The sequence below is a fragment of the Phoca vitulina genome, unplaced genomic scaffold (genome assembly GCF_004348235.1).
Source record: "Phoca vitulina isolate PV1807 unplaced genomic scaffold, GSC_HSeal_1.0 scaffold40, whole genome shotgun sequence".
Classification (NCBI taxonomy): Eukaryota; Metazoa; Chordata; class Mammalia; order Carnivora; family Phocidae; genus Phoca; species Phoca vitulina.
The window spans coordinates 14,328,810-14,348,546 of record NW_022589743.1 but is presented as its reverse complement, the minus strand read 5'-3'; the positions used below and the strand labels follow the sequence as shown (position 1 = coordinate 14,348,546).

At 46.9% G+C, this 19,737-nt stretch overlaps 1 protein-coding gene across 1 annotated transcript; it reads left to right on the top strand.

Moving 5' to 3' along the window:
• Nucleotides 1-9,174: 9,174 nt before the first annotated feature.
• Nucleotides 9,175-18,937, top strand: CUNH17orf64 (chromosome unknown C17orf64 homolog). The gene is made up of 6 exons (XM_032428960.1): nt 9,175-10,416; nt 11,539-11,640; nt 11,862-12,037; nt 12,498-12,597; nt 16,089-16,284; nt 18,852-18,937. Exons 1-6 carry the CDS (start codon nt 10,366-10,368, stop codon nt 18,935-18,937), a joined length of 711 nt encoding a protein of 236 aa, XP_032284851.1. The 5' UTR covers nt 9,175-10,365.
• The last annotated feature ends 800 nt before the right edge of the window (nt 18,938-19,737 follow it).

Genomic DNA, 19,737 nt, shown 5'->3' with positions numbered 1-19,737 from the left:
GAATGTCTTTCCCGGGACCAGGTTCCCGGATTGTGAATGTACCTCTTTTTTTAGTAGAACCTAGTAGTAGTAGAACCTAGAAAAAAGATGTTAATTTATCTTTGCCAATGGGAATAAATGAAGATTCCTTGAAATGTACTCTGTCAGGTGACACAAACCATATAATTATAGTCCCTGAAACAGAAAAGCTCAAAACATAAGAATATATGAGTTTCCTGGGTCAGACCAAAGGCCATGTAATTCCATTTCTTTTTTAAATAAACTTTTTATTTGGAAATACTTTCAGAATTACAGAAAAGGGGCGCCTGGGTGGTTCAGTTGGTTAAGCGTCTGCCTTCAGCTCAGGTCATGATCCCAGGGTCCTGGGATCAAGTCCCACATCAGGCTACCTGCTCAGTGGAAAGTCTGCTTCTCCCTCTGCCCCTCCCTCCCCTGCCTGTACTCGCTCAATCTCTCTCTCTCTCTCAAAAATAAATAAATAAAATCTTTAAATAATTACAGAAAAGACTGTATAGAAAGTTCCTTTATACTCCTTACCCGATTTCCACCATTGTTAACATATTACCATGCTACTTTTGTCATAGCTAAAAAATTGACATTGGTGTATTATTATCTAAATTCCAGGGGCACCTGGGTGGCTCAGTCGTTAAGCGTCTGCCTTCGGCTCAGGTCATGATCCCAGGGTCCTGGGATCCAGCCCCACATCAGGCTCCCTGCTTAGCGGGAAGCCTGCTTCTCCCTCTCCCACTCCTCCTGCTTGTGTTCCCTCTCTCGCTGTGTCTCTCTCTGTCAAATAAATAAAATCTTTAAAAAAAATAAATAAATTCCAGGCTTGCTTTGGATTTCACCAGTTTTTCCATTAAAGTTTATTTTTTTGTTCCAGGATCAAACACAGACTACCACATTACATTTAGTTGTCATGTCTCCCTAGTCTTCTCTAGTCTGTGACAGTTTCTTAGTCTTTCCTTATTTTTCAAATGACCTTGTCAATCTTGAGGAGTTCTTGCCAGATATCCTGTAGAATGTCTCCCAATCTGGGTTTGTCTGATTTTTTCTCATGATTAGATTGGGGTAATGGGGTTTTTTGGAAAGAATACTGCAGAGATGGGGGCGCCTGGCTGCCTCAGTAGGTAGAGTGTGTGAGTCTTGACCTCAGGGTTGTGAGTTCGAGCCCGATGTTGGGTGTAGAGATTACTTAAAATAAAAATCTTTAAGACAACAACAATACTGCAGAGATGAAGTGCTCGTCTCATAACACATCACATCTGGGAGTACATGATACCCACATGACATCATTGGTAATGTTAACCTTCATCATTAGGTTAATGTAGTGTCTAGCAGGCTTCTCCACTGTAAAGTTACCAGCATTCCATTTTCTACTCTGTTCTTTAGATAGCTTAGATTTTGTTGGACATCAAAAAACATTTTGTAAGGGGCGCCTGGGTGGCTCAGTCATTAAGTGTCTGCCTTCAGCTCAGGTCATGATCCCAGGGTCCTGGGATTGAGCCCCACATCGGGCTCCCTGCTCAGCAGGGAGTTTGCTTCTCCCTTTGCCTGCCACTCCCCCTGCTTGTGCTCTCTCTCTCTCTCCCTCCCTCTCTCAAATAAATAAATTAAAAAAAAAATTTTGTAAGAGGTAGGGTAATTGGACATTCTAATGGCCTTAGGTTTTATGGATTTACCCAGAACATTCCTAATTCTAGCAGGAGTCCAAAAAGACAAAGAATCCTCTCAAAATCTATAGGAACTATAGGAATACAGTCTTTGAGCTATAGGAATAAGCCAGTGTATTATATTACTGTCCACTGTTTGAGCAACGGAACATTAGATAGCAATACAAATTCTAACATAATTGAATGTAATCCATTGGCAGCCAAGATCTCCCAGCTCTTTAAAATCTAGAGAAAACTGATTCAGCTCTGCAACCTATAAACCATAGAAGTCTAAAGTGCTTGTCCAGGTTTGTCCACAAATAACCAGGAATTTATGTCATCATGGTGGTCCCTTCCGATCGCATTTCTTGCCTCTGCCACCGTTTTTGCTCTGTACCATATCTTGTTGCTGCTCCTTATCTCTCACTGGCAGCCTGGGTCCAAAATAGGATAGCCCAGCTTCTTTTTGCTTCATCTCATTCTAAAACAGACACAAATCTAAAGCTGTCGAGTAGGGTAGACACAGAGGGTTTATTTTTTTTTAAGACTTTATTTGTCAGAGAAAGAGAGAGAGAGAGCACAAGCAGGGGGAGTTGCAGGCAGAGGGAGAAGCAGGCTCCCCACTGAGCAGGGAACCTCAGGACCCTGGGGCCATGACCCGAGCTGAAGGCAGACGCTTAACCAACTGAGCCTACCCAGGCGTCCTGACACGGAGAGTTCTAATGAAATGTTGCATCTCATACCTTACAGCAAACGAATATAACCCATATTCATCCCGTGGTTCACCCTTCCCCAGGCATGCCTTACTGGAAGTGTCTCGCCCAGCCTGCCCAGCCTCCACCTCATCCCACGGTGACCCAGCCTCACATCATCTGTTTTGCCGGTTTCTATCTCTGTAATGCCTCCTCTCCCTTCCTCTCCCTTCTGACATCCTTTTCTAGATCAAAAACAAAACTGAAGGCCAAATTTTCATTTTCTCTTTCCAAAGCAGCTTAGTTAGCTCTCTCTTTTTGGTGATAAGGCTCCTGCCTTGGCCTCAGCTCTCACCTTGTGCCCCCAGCTACTGAAGTTGTTTCCTTTCCTAAATGTAATTCTGGTGCTTGCGGTTAAGGTAATAATATCTTCCCCATTTGTCTCGGGAACAGCCATCCATTCGTTCATGTATTCAATTCAATAAACATTTACTGAGCTCCTACAATAGAAATTTGGAGGATAGAAAGCTAATTTGAGCGGGATTCTGCCCTCAAGGAGCTCATGGTCTCCAGTGAAAGGTGAAAGCTAATCAAACACTTCCGATGTGGCAGGCACACTGATGGGCCCGTTCACCTGAAAAATCTTTAAAAATTGTTTTAATTCTTGGGGCGACTGGGTGGCTCAGTCACTGAGCGTCTGCCTTCGGCTCGGGTCGTGGTCCCAGGGTCCTGGGATCGAGCCCCACATCGGGCTCTCTGCTCCGCGGAAAGCCTGCTTCTCCCTCTCCCACTCCCCCTGCTCGTGTTCCCTCTCTCGCTGTGTCTCTCTCTGTCAAATAAATAAATAAAATCTTTAAAAAAATTTAATTCTTTTTTTTTTTTTTAAAGATTTTATTTATTTATTTGACACAGAGAGAGATAGCTTAGAGCAGGAACACAAGCAGGGGGAGTGGGAGAGGGAGAAGCAGGCTTCCTGCCAAGCAGGGAGCCCGATGTGGGACTCGATCCCAGGACACTGGGATCATGACCTGAGCCGAAGGCAGACGCTTAACGACTGAGCCACCCAGGCACCCAAAAATTTTTTAAATTCTTAATTGACATATAACGTTGTATTCATTTAAGGTGTACAACATAATGATTTGACATATATATGTATATATATAAATGATCACCACAATCAGTTTAGTTGACCTCCATCAATGAACTATCTTCAATCCTTAGAGAAACTCTGCGATAAGTTTTATTTCCTTTTTGCCATTGAGGAAATTATGGTTTGGAAAGAGTGGTGTGCTGGCAAATGCTTAATGAGCAGTTGGGTGGGGAGAAGAGGATCCTGATTTGTAGTGGTTTTGATTTCTGTTGTGTAAATACTCCCTCTACAGCTGACATCCAGTGACCAATATAACATGGCTGCATGTGCACTTGGGAAGAAGTGCTCGGCAGCGCCCGTTTATATAGTGTTTCTACTTCACCAATACAACAGACATAAAACCGCCAGGGCAAATGTAACTGTTAAATGTAGAAAAATAACCAGGAAGGGCTGACTGTTGAATATTATTTTGTCTTCAATAGAATTTCTTTAATTGTAAGTTGATATTTAATTTTATTTTTACAGAATTAACTTTTTATTGTGGCAAAACATACATAACATTAAATTTACCATTTTAACCTTTTTTAAGTGTACACGTTAGTGGCATTAAGTATACTCACAATGTTGTATGGCCACCACCACTATCTATTTCCAGAACTTTTTTTTATCATCCCAGACAGAAACTCTGTAATGATTCTTCCTTCCTCCCACATGCTCGTAACTTCTATTCTATTCCTATCTCTATGAATTTTTCTGTTCCAGATATTTAATATAAGTGGAATCATATAATATTTGTTCTTTGGCATCTGGCTTATTTCATTTAGCATAATGTTTGCAAGGATCATCCATATTGCGGCACATATAAAAATTTCATTCCTTTTTATGGCTGAATAAAATTCTATTGCATGCATAGGCCACATTTTGTTTATCCATTCATCTGCTGATGGGCATTTGGGTTGTTTCTACCTTTTGGCTATTGTGAGTAATGTTGCTCTGAATACTAGTGCACAAGTATGTATTTGAGTCCCTGCTTTCTTTTTTTTTTTTAATATTTTATTTATTTATTTATTTGACAGAGAGAGAGAGAGCACAAGCAGGGGGAACAGCAGAGGGAGAGGGAGAAGCAGGCTCTCCACTGAGCAGGGAGCCCGAAGCAGGGACGCTCAACCGACTGAGCCACCCAGGCACCCCGAGTCCCTGCTTTCAATATCATTTAATAATGTCTGTGTTTAACAAACAGCTGGCAAAATTCCTAAAAATTTAATAATCTGCTCTCATGAGCCTGTTAGAGCCAGCTCTGACACAACACTGGAGAGTCCATAATTTACCCAGTTCAGTTTAAACAAGGGCCAATTCGGGATTCACCTCACCACACAGCATCTTCCAAGTTTGCCTAATGATAAGTGCCTTGGACATATGAAAGTATTGATTCCCAGGCCCTCCTGGGAAATTCTGATTCTGAAAGTCCAAGGTGAGGTGATTTTTCTCATCGGAATTTTTCTCAGTCTGGAAAACCTGAGATTAGCCCCCCAGTACCACCAAATCTAGGCCAAAGGCAGTGGGTACAACTATGGTGCCCTGAAGGAGAGACGGTGAGAGTAAGTCCTTTGGGGACAACTTGCAGGACTTGTAGCAAATTTTTTTTATTTTATTATGTTAATCACCATACATCATTAGTTTTTGATGTAGTGTTCCATGATTCATTGTTTGTGTATAACACCCAATGCTCCATCCAATACATGCCCTCTTTAATACCCATCACCAGGCTAACCCATCCCCCCCACACCCCTCCCCTCTAGATCCCTGTTTGTTTCTCAGAGTCCATAGTCTCTCATGGTTCGTCTCCCCCTCCGATTTGCCCCCCTTCATTTTTCCCTTCCTACTATCTTCTTCTTTTTTTTAACATATAATGTATTATTTCTTTCAGAGGTACAGGTCTGTGATTCAATAGTCTTGCACAATTCACAGCGCTCACCATAGCACATACCCTCCCCAATGTCTATCACCCCGCCACCCCATGCCTCCCACCCGACTTGTAGCAAACATAGGGGTGGCATTTTTCCTCTCCAAAATCCTTCCCAGCTCCAATATTCGTTGACCATACAATTTTCTCCTGCGCATCTCCCTGCCTCCCATCTTAGGAAAGAACACCTTCCAGAGAGAGGCAAGTGGAAATCATTAGGCCCAGCAATTTAACACCATCTCAGAAGCTTGCATATCATTAAATTGTTTAGAAACATGCTCTGAAGTTAAAGTTTGCCATTCTGTGGTGTTACTTTTGATATCCTGACAAGGTATTTTTAGAGCCCATAAAGCCCAAATTAAAACATTGCTATAAAAAAAAAAAAAAAACGAAGTGAAATTAAACCAGGGCTCCATAAATGGAAAACTACAGTAAATAGCAGATAGGAGTGAAGGAAAAAGTACCAAATATTTTTGAGAACTATTTTGAGAGGAGAGGAGATGAACAGATGCTCCTGAGCAGCATGCAGAGATGTGCCTATGTCCTGCCAGGGTGAGAGGGAAAGGTGTCACGCCGTAGACTCCGTCCTGACAGGCTCTCACCCTTGGATTAGTGCAGAGGGAGCTTCGTTCCCGCTGGTGAGGGATGGGTGCAGGCTGCTCGCAGGGGGTGAGGTATATCACCTTTACTGGACATGCTCAAGGATCTCAGTGGCCTTCTCCTTAGTCGCTGGTTTCTTGGGTCTGGTCTGGAATATGGTTAGTTAGACCAAAAACCCCCTTGCCTTCTTCCTTTATCCTGTTTCTCTCCAGATTAACTGTGTTTCTGGCATTTCTCACACGACCTCCATTTGCGGGTTTCCCTGAGCTCAGATTTAAAGACCCATCTGAAAAACCATGGCTCAGAAGAAGGTCTACACCCTTAGGTTCTTAACTTCTTTAGGCTATAGACCTCTCTGACTACCTGATGAAGGCAATGAGGCCTTAACTTGCTAGTTAAGAGTTTCAATGGGTTTGTTGATTCTCTCAGGCCTATCAGTGGACCCCATGTTAAGAGACTTTGCCTTAGGCAGTGATAGAATCCCTCGTGGCCTTGGATTAGGGATGCCTTGGCCCTCAGCCAGAAACTGTCACATTTCCTCCAGACCCAGCACTCCAGCTACGGTGGGAATTTAAATGGCCCTCCTTTTCTTGGAGACTTGATACAATTCTAATTGGATAATTTAGAACAAGATCAAGGGGTTTCTTTTGGCAATGCTAAGATACCCTTGGGTTTCTTATTAAAGAAAGAGATAAAGGGGCACCTGGGTGGCTCAGTCATTAAGCATCTGCCTTCAGCTCAGATCATGATCCCAGGGTCCTGGGATCGAGCCCCGCATCGGGCTCCCTGCTCGGGGAGGAGTCTGCTTCTCCCTTTCCCTCTGCCAGTTGCTTCCCCTGCTTGTGCTCTGTCAAATAAATAAATAAAATCGTAAAAAAAAAAAAAAAAAAAAAAAAGAGGGACGCCTGGGTGGCTCAGTCGGTTAAGCGTCTGCCTTCAGCTCAGGTCATGATCCCGGGGTCCTGGGATCGAGCCCCACATGGGGCTCCCTGCTCAGTGGGAAGCCTGCTTCTCCCTCTCCCACTCCCCCTGCTTGTGTTCCCCCTCTCGCTGTGTCTCTGTCAAATAAATAAATAAAATCTTTAAAAAAATTTTTTTAAATAAAAAAAAAGGGATATAGAGAGAGTTCTTTAAGGGAATTAAAAGTCTCTGAGTCACTGTTTAACCCAGGGAGAGAGATGGAAAGATCTTCAAGTCTATGAGAGGAAGTGTAGGCAGTAGATGCCAAGAGTCATTTTCCCTGTCCCCTGAATTTAGGACATACAACAAGATTTTTGTCACTAGAGGGTAGGGGTGAGCCATAATGATTATGAAACCAGCCCATACCATTAAGGAATATGCCAACCTGCATAGAGTGGAGGGTGAACAAATTAACATCCTCACCCTCACCTTCACCCCACCTGCCTGAAGTACATGGCACAGTTTTTTTTAAATTAAATATTGGAGGAGTGACCCAGTTCAATGAGTTGACTTGCCCTATAATGTCATTTTATGCTAACCAATTGGATTTTGAAGAATGTCTCCCAAAGGCAATGGATTTTTGTTTTTATGTTGAGTGTTGAGTCATTATTCCTAGCTGCGGGTAGGCTCAATTTTCTTTTCAGGCTACTCCCTATGGCTGATAATAAAACCATTATGGGAACAGGGCAGGCATCCAGAGTCTAGCACTTGTTGGAGGCTCTGGGAGGGAAAAGGAGAAGTGGAGTGAGATGAGGGAGCAGGCAGGGACAGATAAACTTTGAGGTTCTGACTTACTTCCCCCTTTTGAATTGTAAATATTATTTGGGGCAGGGGGAGGAATAGATATATAATATCTATATCTGTGTTCAATTCCTTGTTTCTTTTTTCTATTGTTTTCTTCCAGTCTTGGTCCATATTCATGTTGGCTTCTCAGAGCTATAATGTAGTACTCTTTTGGTTTGTGTTTTTAATCTTAGCATTATATAACATTTTTAATGATGTTATTTATTCCTTATGAGTAACTTTTTAAAAGATTCAGCTCTCCCTTTTTTTCCTGACTGTAAATGTAAAGCATATTCATTAGTTTTAGAAATGCAGACAATATGCAAAAAAGGTGAAAAATCACCCTTTATATATTTTTTAAAAGATTTTATTTATTTATTTGACAGAGAGAGACACAGCGAGAGAGGAAACATAAGCAGGGGGAGCGGGAGAGGAAGAAGCAGGCTTCCCGCTGAGCAGAGAGCCCAATGTGGGGCTTGATCCCAGGACCCTGGGATCATGACCTGAGCGGAAGGCAGACACTTAACGACTGAGCCACTCAGGCGCCCCTCACCCTTTATATTTTGAAGTGTATCCTTCAAGACTTTTTTCTATGCATATATAAATCCATACTTTCAAAAATGGAATCATACCACACATGCTGCTTTAGTTCTTGTTTTCCACCTCATTAAATATAAAGTAGTAATTTTAAAAATTTTTAATTAGTATTATGTAGATATAGAGTAATATTTTAATAATAGTATTTCAGTAGTAAAATATTTTTTTAATTTTTTTTTAAGATTTTGTTTATTTATTTGACAGAGAGAGACACAGCCAGAGAGGGAACACAAGCAGGGGGAGTGGGAGAGGGAGAAGCAGGCTTCACGCTGGGCAGGGAGCCCGAGGCGGGGCTCGATCCCAGGACCCCGGGATCATGACCTGAGCCGAAGGCAGACGCTCAACCGACTGAGCCACCCAGGCGCCCCTAATTAATTTTATTTACTATTTAATAGAGTAGTATTTTTAAGTATTGGTGTTCCACAGTTTATTTACCCTTTCCTACTGATGACACTTCAATTGTTTCCAAATTGTCACCATTGTAACAGTCCTTATGCACACATCATCTTTCCTTAGGACCAACTCCTAGAAGTAGAATTTGTGGGCCAAAGGGAACGTGCATTTAACATTCTGCATTGTTCCCAGGAGAAGTGTATAAGAGAGCCCCCTTTCCCTTACTCTTGCCAATACAATTTCCTTCTTAATAGCCGCAAAGTAGTCCTGGATTAATGCTCAAACACACCAGGCTTTCCAGTTTGGAGGGGAGCCACATTCCCCTAGGCATGTCCTCAGCCACAGTGTCCCTGTCGTGTGCTGGTACCGCCGCCAGATGGCGAGAGGGAGGCCTGGCACGACTTCGCGGGGCGGGGCGGAGCGGGGCGGGGTGGGGCTCCCAGCCCGGCTGCGTTGGCCACGGTGGTCGGACCGGGTGCCGGCGAGGGCAGGGGAGGAAGTGGGAAGTATGGACTGGGGGCTGCAGCGGTGGAGCGGGGGGACCCCGGGCCCAGAGGACACGAGGGCAAGGGCCAGGACATGGAGCTCAGCGTCCCCGGGAAGAAGATGCAGGTTGAGTAAGCGGAGGCTGCACCGGTCCCATCAGCGCCGAACCCCGCCGTGCGCCGCTGGAGGTCGGAGCGGGCGCGGGGCCGAGTCAGGGGCGAGGTCGCGGCTGGGACCCCGCACCTCCGAGCGCCTCCGGGCCGAGCCGGCCAGGCAGGCGCCGGGACTCCCGCAGCAGCAATGCCTCTCGCGGCCTCGGATCCCCGGAGGGCGGCGCGGGTGGGGAAGGCTAGAGCGGTCCGGATCCGACCGAAAGCCCCGCGCCCCACTTAGTGGCCGCGGACCTAAGGCAAGTCACCGGACCTCTCTGCGTCTCGGCTCCTCTTCTGTGAAATGGGGTCACTGCGGTACCCACCTCAGAGAAGACTGCTGCGAGGCTCAATTGAGATAATATTACATGGTAGCTTGTATTTTTTGCACCCTCCCTAAGAACGCTACCACCACTTAACCATCGCCCAACACAACTGGCTTATTGACTTTCCGGAGGCTACGGAGGAACAGAAGAGGAGATCCGTCTCAGGAGAGGCTTGCTGTATGCCATTCTCTCCGGGCACCCTCTAGACCTTTGTCCCCAAGCCAGAAAGAAACGTTATAACCCATGGCCCTCATCACGGGGAGCCCAGGGCATAACCGAGGAGTCATCAGCGATACACACGCAGGAAAGTGACTCTAAAGCTCTTACCAGGGGTCACAATCACCGGCATCTGACGGTTCTCCTGGGAAAAGGGGTTACAGCCCCACCTGGCCAGCGCTGAGCTCTGACAAAGTCCTGGGTCTACTCGGCACATCTTGCTCGCTTCCCGAGTTCTGTTCCCTGTTGAAGGAGGTGGCTGGTGGCCACCCCCAAGAACGAGGGCATGGGAGGGGGAGGGGAGCTAGGCTCTGTGTTGGCAGTTGCCATGGTTTTGCTCCGAGTTCTGGAGCCAACCTGCCCACTCCCTGAGACACTCAGGTCACAGAAGCAGTAGGTCAGAAGCCTGAGGGGACATAACGAGGGCCACTCTGGAGGCCGCCAGTGCACCTGTTGAGATGGAGGCCTCCGATGGGCAAGGGGCTGAAGGGGACAAGCCACTAAACGAGGTGAAATGGGGCTAGGGAGGCGAGGGAGGGAAGAACGGAGGGTCCTTGAAGGGCTGGTCTTGGAAAGCAGAGAACATGAGATTCAGGGAAGAAAAGAAGAAGGAAAAATGGTGATGTACATGAGCTAGCAGGAGACGGAAAGAGCAAGAGAAGGTTAATTCATTCAAAGACATACATTCCTGGCAAGATGATTGTTGGTTGTGGAGACAAGCGCTCATCTCTGTGTGTGCGTGTGTGTGCACACTTGAGTTACGGTCTGTGTGCTTGGTTGTGTGGTAGCACTGGTGTGTTTATGGAGCCGATCCGCCAGAGTCCCCTCGCTCTGGGGCCTGGACGAGCCTCGGTTCCATACTCTCTCCGTTTCCCTTCCACCCTCTCCCTGGTCTCCGCCTTCAGAGTGGTCTGGGCCTGGGTCTTCCTGAACACAGGCAGGAATTAATGCTCACTTTTCCGAGAGGCTTTTGCAAAGTCAGGTGCAAATCCTACTGTGTCAATCTAATCCTGTGCTCTGACTTCAAGTATTATTTCATAGTCACTTTGTCTTCATTAATTTTCAGTTTTGTTTTGTTTTTGTTTTTGTTTTTTGGCCCCACGTTTGCTGTCAGAGAGCTTCTTCTCATTACCATCACTGTCACATGCTTTTCGGAGTGCTCATTATTGCGGCTTGATGCTGAGGGTTGGAGGTGGGCCTGGGACTTAGGCACTCAATAAATGTTTGCTGAATGAATGAGTGAATGACTCCCTGCTCATTCCCCCAAGGAGTCCCTTAAATCGCTTGGTGCCTCAAAGTGTTCTCATCCGTAATCAGGGATAATGATACCTCACCTTACAGAATTTGTGGGAGAATAAAATGAGTTCATGTTTATCAAGTGCTTTGCAAAATTAGCTACAATACTGTGCTCTAAGGATTATAAAAGAAATGGGCAGGGCATTCTAGGTTTTCTAAGCAGGGATCTTCAGGGATGGGTTTCTTTGCTGAGGGCTTACTCGCCTCAGGGCTGGGCCAAGGAAGAGGTCCTAGGGAAAACGGAGAAGGGCTTTGGTTGGAGTTTGGACCACTGGTTGCCTCGAATTGCCCCTCAGGAGCTCCCCAGCTGACCGCGGCACCCTGCCTCCTCCCAGGTGACAGGTGTACCCTGCTTGGAGAAGGGTTCCGGCACCACGCCCACCAGAGACTCACTTGTACGCCATGCCAAGGGCCTGGGCCAGGACACCTTCAAAATTGTGAGTAAGGGACCCTGTCCCTCCTCCAGGCCAGGAGACCTGGGTCAGAAATTGGCAGGCCTCATTGTCCCACTTGTCATGTCAAGTAAGACCTTGACGAGAGCCTCCTTACTTAACCCACTTAACACTTCCTGGCCCATAAGGGCTGCTGGTTACTTGGGGCTACCCATCTGCCTCTTCTTTTCTCCTATGGTCGCTCACTTCACCTGTTGCCTCTTCAGTGTAAAGAATATCTAAGGCCACTGAAGAAGTTCCTGCGAAAGTTGCACCTGCCCAGGGACCTCCCCCAGAAGAAGAAGCTGAAGTACATGAAGCAGAGCCTGGTGGTCCTAGGGGACCACATCAACACCTTTCTGCAGCACTACTGCCGAACCTGGGAAATCAAGCACTGGAGGAAGTAGGGCAGCCTTCTTGCCCTTCCCACTATACCCACTCCTGGGCCCCGCCACCCCCCCATTCAAGGACACACCTCAGTCAAGATCCCTGAGTCCTTCACCTTTATGTGAAAGAGTGAGGATCCTGGAGTGAGCATGGTGAAGGAGGGCTGGAGAGAACAGGGGCCTCTAGTTATTCAGGGCAGCACTGATTCATGGCAGCTTGCACACGCAGTGGACAAAGAACTCTCCTGACCCTGTGGAGAATGACCTCTGATTAAACAACTGCTGTGTGGTGTGGGTGTCCATCACCAGGATGGGGTACTCAAGGTTTAGCAAATGTCCACCTCTCCACGTCCCTGACCAAATCCAAGGAGGCAGGATGTGGTCCATTTCTCCCTGAGTGGGTCATGGACACAAGACAGATGCTGAAGGGAGAGGGACTGTGCTCTGCCTCCCTCAGCCTTGGTTTCTCCCCTGCAGGATGCTCTGGCGATTTGTTTCTCTCTTCTCGGAATTAGAGGCGAGACAGCTTCGCAGGCTTTACAAGTACACCAAGAGCAACCAGACGGCCAAGTTCCTGGTGAGGCGCTCAGGAAAGCTCCTCCCAGGCCCAGCTGAGGGTTGGCTGGTGTGTTCTTGGATTGTGGGGGGGAGGCCTGGGGCTGAGGGGGCCCTCTGATACCGCCAGCATCCCTCGACTTGTTTCCACACTCACTGCCTCAGGGAGACCCCACTGCCCCTACCTTTACCCCCGACAGGGGGCAAAGTGGGGCTGAAGAGGGCAGAGGCTCAGCTTCAAGTTCTTGGTATTTCTTCACTCTCCACACCCACACCCCGATGTATTTCTTGGTATTTCTTCACTCTCCACACCCACACCCGCACCTGGATTTCACTGGTGCAGGGACATTCCTGAGAGGCTATGAGTGGGGATGGTGGAAGCCAGGCAGAGAGGCACAGCCAGCTTGGGGAAGGAGGACTATCAGATGGAGCCTGGCCTGGCTTTGTTCAAAAACAGTGACTCTCAAACATTTTGGACTCAAGTCATGTTCACCCTCTTAAAAAGCTATTGAGAAGCCCCCAAAGCATTTGTTTATGTAGGTTATAGCTATTGATATTTGCCCTATTAGAAATTAAAACTAGGGGTGCCTGGGTGGCTCAGCCATTAAGCGTCTGCCTTTGGCTCAGGTCATGGTCCCAGGGTCCTGGGATCGAGCCCCGCATCGGGCTCCCTGCTCAGCGGGAAGCCTGCTTCTCCCTCTCCCACTCCCCCTGCTTGTGTTCCCTCTCTTGCTGTCTCTCTCTCTCTCTCTCAAATAAATAAATAAAATCTTTAAAATTAAAACTAAAGAAAAAATTCAAAATATGTACTCACTAATCCATTTAAAAATAAAAACAAGGAGCCCATTACATTTTAACATAAATAATTTTTACAAGGAATAGCTGTATTTTTCAAAACAAAAAAATGTAGTGAGAAGAGCAGCATTGTTTGACATTTTCGCAAATCTCTTTAGTGTCTGGCTTAATGGAAAAGAGCTGCTTCTGCAGTGTCTTATGATATGTGACTTGGTTAAGGTACGTGAAGAAAACCCGGCCCGTACAGATGTGTAGTGAGAGAAGAGGATTTTCCTAGCATTTGCAGATAGTCATGGATATTTTTCTTTGACATCACACCAAAACCCAACAAGTGGCAGCTACTTATTAGCAATGTGGAATCTGAAACCATATCAATGAATGTCTATATATATATATATATAGTTTTAGGTTTACAGAAACTTTGTGTGGAAAGTGCAGAGATTTCCCATATACTAACCCCTCCTGTTTCCCTCGTTATTAGCATTTTGCATTAGAGAGGCACATTTATTACCATCACTAAGCCAGTATTGACACATTATTTATGACACATTATTAACTAAATAATGTCCATACTTTATATTAGGGCCCACTCTTTGTGTTGTACATGCTAGGTTTTTTTTTTTAAGATTTTATTTATTTATTTGAGAGAGAGAGACAGAGATAGGGAGAGAGAGCACGAGCGGGGAGGAGAGGGAGAAGCCCTCTGCCAAGCAGGGAGCCCGATGCGGGGCTCCATCCCAGGACCCTGGGATCATGACCTGAGCCACCCTATAGGTTTTGACAAATGCATACTGACATGTATCCACCGTTCCAGTATCGTACAGAATAGTTTCACTGCCGTAAAAACCCTGTGCTCCACATATTCATCCCTCCATCCTTTCCCTCCAAACTCCTGGCAACCACTCATCTTTTTACTGTCTCAGTATTTCCAGAATGTCATCAGTTGGAATCATACAGTATGTAGCTTTCTCAGATTTGTACCAATGACCTTTTCACACTAGGTTCATTAGAATCCATTGGTTTCTCTCTTGCACTTTGAGTAGACCTCACTTTTCAGGGGGTCAGCAGGGTCAAAATATTTCAGGGGTCCCCAGGAATTCACAGAGCACCCTTTGGGAATCACTGGTTCAAAATAAGAATCATAGGTAACAGTTTCTATGTGCCAGGCCCTTTATGTTCCCTCCTATAATCTTCAAAAGTAACCCTACATGGTAATTACAATTACTGTCCACAGTGTGTAAATGAAGATGCCAGATGCAGAGAGGTAAGGTAACATGACCCAGACCACATAGCCAGTGGGGGGAAGAGCCGGGTTCAAACGTAATCTGGCTCAGGGGAAAGCCTTGCTCTAACTACAGCACCCCACCCCACTCTAGCTACGCAGCTTTAACCCAATCCCTTCCCCCTTGGGTCTCTGTTTCTTCCTCTGAACATGAATGGGTGGATCATTTCAGGGAATCCTCCTCTGAATATGAGGTGTTGTCATTTTAGTGATTCCTGGATTTCACTGGCCAGGAAAATTTCAAAAGATATTTCTAGGCTCTCAATTTTAATTTTGCCAAGGACTTTAAAACAAATGCTACTGTTTCATTACAAACAAATGCATAAGGCACTAATAACTCTAGGCCAACAGACACATGAGAAGATGCCCAACATCACTCATCATCAGGGAAATAGGAATCAAAACTACAATGAGATGCCACCTCACACCTGTCAGAATGGCTAAAATCAACAACACAGGAAACAACAGGTGTTGGTGAGGATGCAGAGAAAAAGGAACCCTCCTAACACTTTCCGCAGCCACTGTGGAAAACAGTATGGGGGTTCCTCTAAAAGTTAAACATAGAACTACCTTATGACTCAGCAATTGCACGACTAGGTATTTACCCAAAGGATACAAAAATACTGATTTGAAGGGGCACGTGCATCCCGATGTTTATAGCAGCATTATCAACAATAGCCAAATTATGGAAAGAACCCAAACGTCCATTGACTGATGAATGGATAAAGAAGATATGAGATATATATATATCATCCATCAAAAAGAATGAAATCTTGCCATTTGCAGTGATTTGGATGGAGTTAGAGTGTATTATGCTGAGCGAAATAAGTCAGAGAAAGACAAATACCACATGCTTTCACTCATGTGAATTTAAGAAACAAAACAGATGAACATAGGAGAAGGGGAAAAAAGAGAGAGGGAAGCAAATCATAAGAGACTCTTAACTATGGAGAACTCTTAACTATAGAGCCAGAGAGAACTATAGCAACTGAGGGTTGCTGGAGGGAGGTGAGCGGGGGGTGGGCCAGCTGGGTGATGGGGAGTAAGGAGGGCACTTGTTGTGAGGAGCACTGGGTGTTGTATGGAAGTGACGAATCACTAAATTCTACTCCGGAAACCAATATTACACTATGTTAACTAGAATTTAAATAAAAACTCGAAGCAAATTAAAAAAGACACTATATATAACTCTAAAAAGAGATGGAGGACATATATCCAAGTAAAGAAGCACCCAAGAAGAGACGGTTGGCAGCCCGGTCTCAGTGTCCCCAGGGTCCTTCCTCTCCCCCATCTGTGACTCGTGCCTCCTGCTGGCTCGGCGGGGGGGTGAGGTGCAGCCAGACCGCAGTCATTTCCTCACGGGGGCAGGGCTGGGGCTCTGGAACGTGGGGCCCTCTCTTCTCCACGCTCTCCTCAACATTATGGGCCCATCGCAGGTGGCGTTCTGCCCCTTGGACGGCCCGGAGAGCTCCGTGCTGACCGACCAGGAAGACAGTCTGCCCAAGCTGTGCAGCGCGTGGGGGCTGCAGAACAACATCAGCTGCATGAAGGAGAGGCTGTCCAAGCTGCAGGCGCCCGGCCGAGAGGCCTGCCTGCTGGCGGAGCCACCACCCCGGGGCCCGGGCGGGAAAGGTAATGCCCTTAGGTGGGGGGCAGCGACAGCCTCCCTTCCCATCTTCCCTTTAACCCTGCACTTCTGTCTCGGTCCATGTTTCCTTCCCCTTCTGCACTTTCGTCTTTTCTCTTTTTTGTCCCCCTCCCTGCGGGGCCACTTATAGAAAGTTTGAAATGTATAGATAAGTGTAAAACAGGAGAGAGGAAAATCACCCATCCCCCAAGGCCATGACCAGTAAAGGGTTTGGTGTGTCTCCCCTGAGCGTTCTGCATGATTTCCCTCCGGAGGTCCCATGATGCACACAGTTTGGAATCCTGCGTTTTTCAATGAACAGTTTAAACGAAGCCACTTGCCCATAGGAGTAGAAGCAGAGACCGTCTCTAGCAGTCAGGAGTGGGGACTCCCAGGAGGTGTCCAAGCAGAGGCGGGAAGCCTGCTCTGCCCGCGTTGGGTGGGCTATGGACTAAGGAAGTGGTTCATTCCCACAGTTGGGGGAAAGTCGAGTCAGATGGCCTGGGATGGGCCTTCCCAGCAGCCTTGGTCTCTGCCACGACTGCACTGCTTGGCCCTCTGGACAGAGGCTATGGGGTGAGGGGACAGAGACTCTTCAGTGAGGGGTCCCAGCCAAGGTCGGAAGCTATGAAGGCCCCTCCTGGACACTGAGGTACAAAGAGATGTTGGAGCCACTTACCCCTCTCCCTTCTGGATCCGGCTTCTGGGACCACAGTTAGCTGTTCTTGCTTTGCTACTGGGGGAGCAAGTGAAGGTGAACAGAGTGGCCTAGGATCTCCAAGTGTGGTCCTAAATTGGCCCCAGGTGTTCCTCTGAGGGTCAGGCCGGCTGGGATTGATGCAGGCCCGCGGCGCTCGGGGCCTCATCCACCAGTCACAGCTGCCCCGAGTGGAGAGCAGGAGGGAGAACGGGGCAGGGGCAGTGGGCGTGAGTCGGGCAATTACTGAGGCCCAGAGCCCTGTCTGGGCTCTGTGATGGCCCTTGGCCCTGGTGCCTATAGTTTAAATTGAGGAAGCAAAATATCCAATGGAATGAAGGCCAGCCCATCATGAAGATGATTTAGGCCACGCAGTTCATGAATCAGATAAGGAAAGTGAGCTCTGGGCTTTGGGGCCAGCCTCTTCCATACCAGGGGATTGGTATCTTTATTTCACCTAACCCTAACCCCTGCGGCATCCTCAGATGGGTATTATCACCCCCCTTTTACAAATGAGCCATCTGAGGCCATAGGGCAAAGGGTAGGACAGGCTGGCTGGAGGAGGTAATTCTGGGACAGGCTTTAAAGAAAGGGAAGAGGAGGAGGGGAAGTGGGGTAAGGGAGGGAAAGAGAGGAAGGAAAGTTGTGTGTAGAGGTGAGGGGCAATTAGCAGACAGTCTGGGCCTGGAGGTGAATGGAAGAGCAGGTTGGAGAAGTGCAGGACGAGGGGTAATAGGAAAAAGCCTTGGAGGGTGGATTAAGAACATTGGCTTTTATGTAATTCTTGAAATAACATTTTATTCCTACAAACATAAGTGTAGCATAGAAAATAAGGTGATACCGATAAGCAAAAATAAGAAAATATAAACATCACATTGTCCTCCCTACTGCTAGCACTTTCCAGATGTTTTTTATACGTATCAATACATGTATTTTAGCCAAATGAGATCTCACTGCGTATAGGATTTTGATTGGAACTTGCTTTTTTCAGTTAATTAGATCAGCATTCCATGTCAACGTTTTCGTTTCATCTAATTGTTGGATTAAGTACTCCTTATTCAAATTTTCCCAGTAGTCCAAGACCTTTCTTGCACCGATTTCCCACTCATGCATCATTGCACCTGCTCATGTCTCTTCCATCTCTTTGAACCCAACAAAATCCCCTTTTTCACATCCTGACTTGTTGAAGAGATCAGGCCATTGTTCTGCAGAATGTCCCACTCTTGACACTTGTTGCTTCCTTTTGGCATTTTTTTTAAGCTTGTTCCTCTGTGCATAAACAGGACTTCAGATCAAAAGTCCTAATGAAGTCCTGTTAAATATTTGTTTGCCTGGGCTACAGACAAGGTTGTGTTCTTCACCTTGTGTTATATGACAAAGCACATGCTGTCTGCTGGACCCACCGTGAACGGGCTCTGGTCAATCACTGAGTCCATCTGTGATATTAAAGGTAACCCACCTGGTGTTTCTTTGGCACCATGTTCATAAGTCAGTTTTTAAGTAAAAAGATGGCAGGGGGTTGGCAAACCATCCGGCAGCCAAGTTCTGGGAACCAGGGCCTGAAATCTGAGATGGGTGTGGGGAGGGCTCAGAGTCAAGAAATGTGGTCTAGTCCTGACTCTGCCCCTCTCTTGCCTAAGGCTTTGGGCAGGGTGGGCTCTGCGCTTAGGTGAGATCCCTCATCTGTAAATCGGGGTGATACAGTCTTCCTCCACCACAGGGTTTCTGTGAGAAAAGAGGAAGGGACAGAGGTTGCAAGTGAAGATAAGATTTTGTCGTTCTTCCTTTCTGTCCCTACTACGCCCCCTGACACATTACAGGCTGAGATTCTCTTACTGCTTATGTTATCAGGACTGTGTCGCTTTCTCTTTTCAGGTTCTCTAAGGAAACTTCCTCACAAAACAAAACTCAAGAGAAAGAGGATTAAGGAAGCTCCAGAGACTCCAGGGACCTGCCCGTAAGAGGCGGGTGGGAGGGGCGGAGGCAGCTTGTCCTGGCTCCCAGAGCACTTGTCTTCAACACCTCTGCACCCTGGGGGCTGGGGGGCCAATGAAGGGAAAGAAGAAAACTGTCTTTGTCAAAAGGATGCTCAGGTCTTAGTTATGTATAAATGGGGTGGGGAAATAAACATCCTTAAGACAGTTCTACCTTACTTGGCTAACAGTCATCATTCATTCATTTTGTAATTTATTAAAAAAATATTTGCCAGCTACCTTCTGAGCGGCAGTGGCCCACAAGAGCACAGACAAATAAGATGCGGTCACTTACGTCCATGGCCGTCCATCGCCATCTAGAGCAGGAGACACACGTGGAGAGACGTTACAACGGGTTGAATAGAGGTGCGCGGGAGGCCTTGGCCGGTAACAAAGGAGTGATGTATGCCCAGGGAGAGCGCGGTGCGGGGGAGGGGAGCGGGCCTGGAGTCAGAGAGGGAGAAGTCCGGCAGCCTGCCTCAGTTGTCTGCACTCGGTCTCCTGGGTAACCTGGGGGGATCACGGCAAGGGAGCCGTCAAGCAGTGGGAATGAACTGGTGTGACCTGGCGCCTGGGGAGATGCTCTGCAGGCCGCAAGCAAGGTGCATGGAAGTGAGAGACGGGAGAGGCCTGAGACGGTAGAAGAAGCCGCATCAGTAGTCGTAGCTAGGATGATGGCTCAAACCGGTGGTCAAAAATCGGCCGCTGCCTGCGAAACTCGGACCACTGGTGTGCTGTTTGCCCCTTGTGGTGTTCTACTTATTGTTTAAAACATTAAAAAAAAAAAA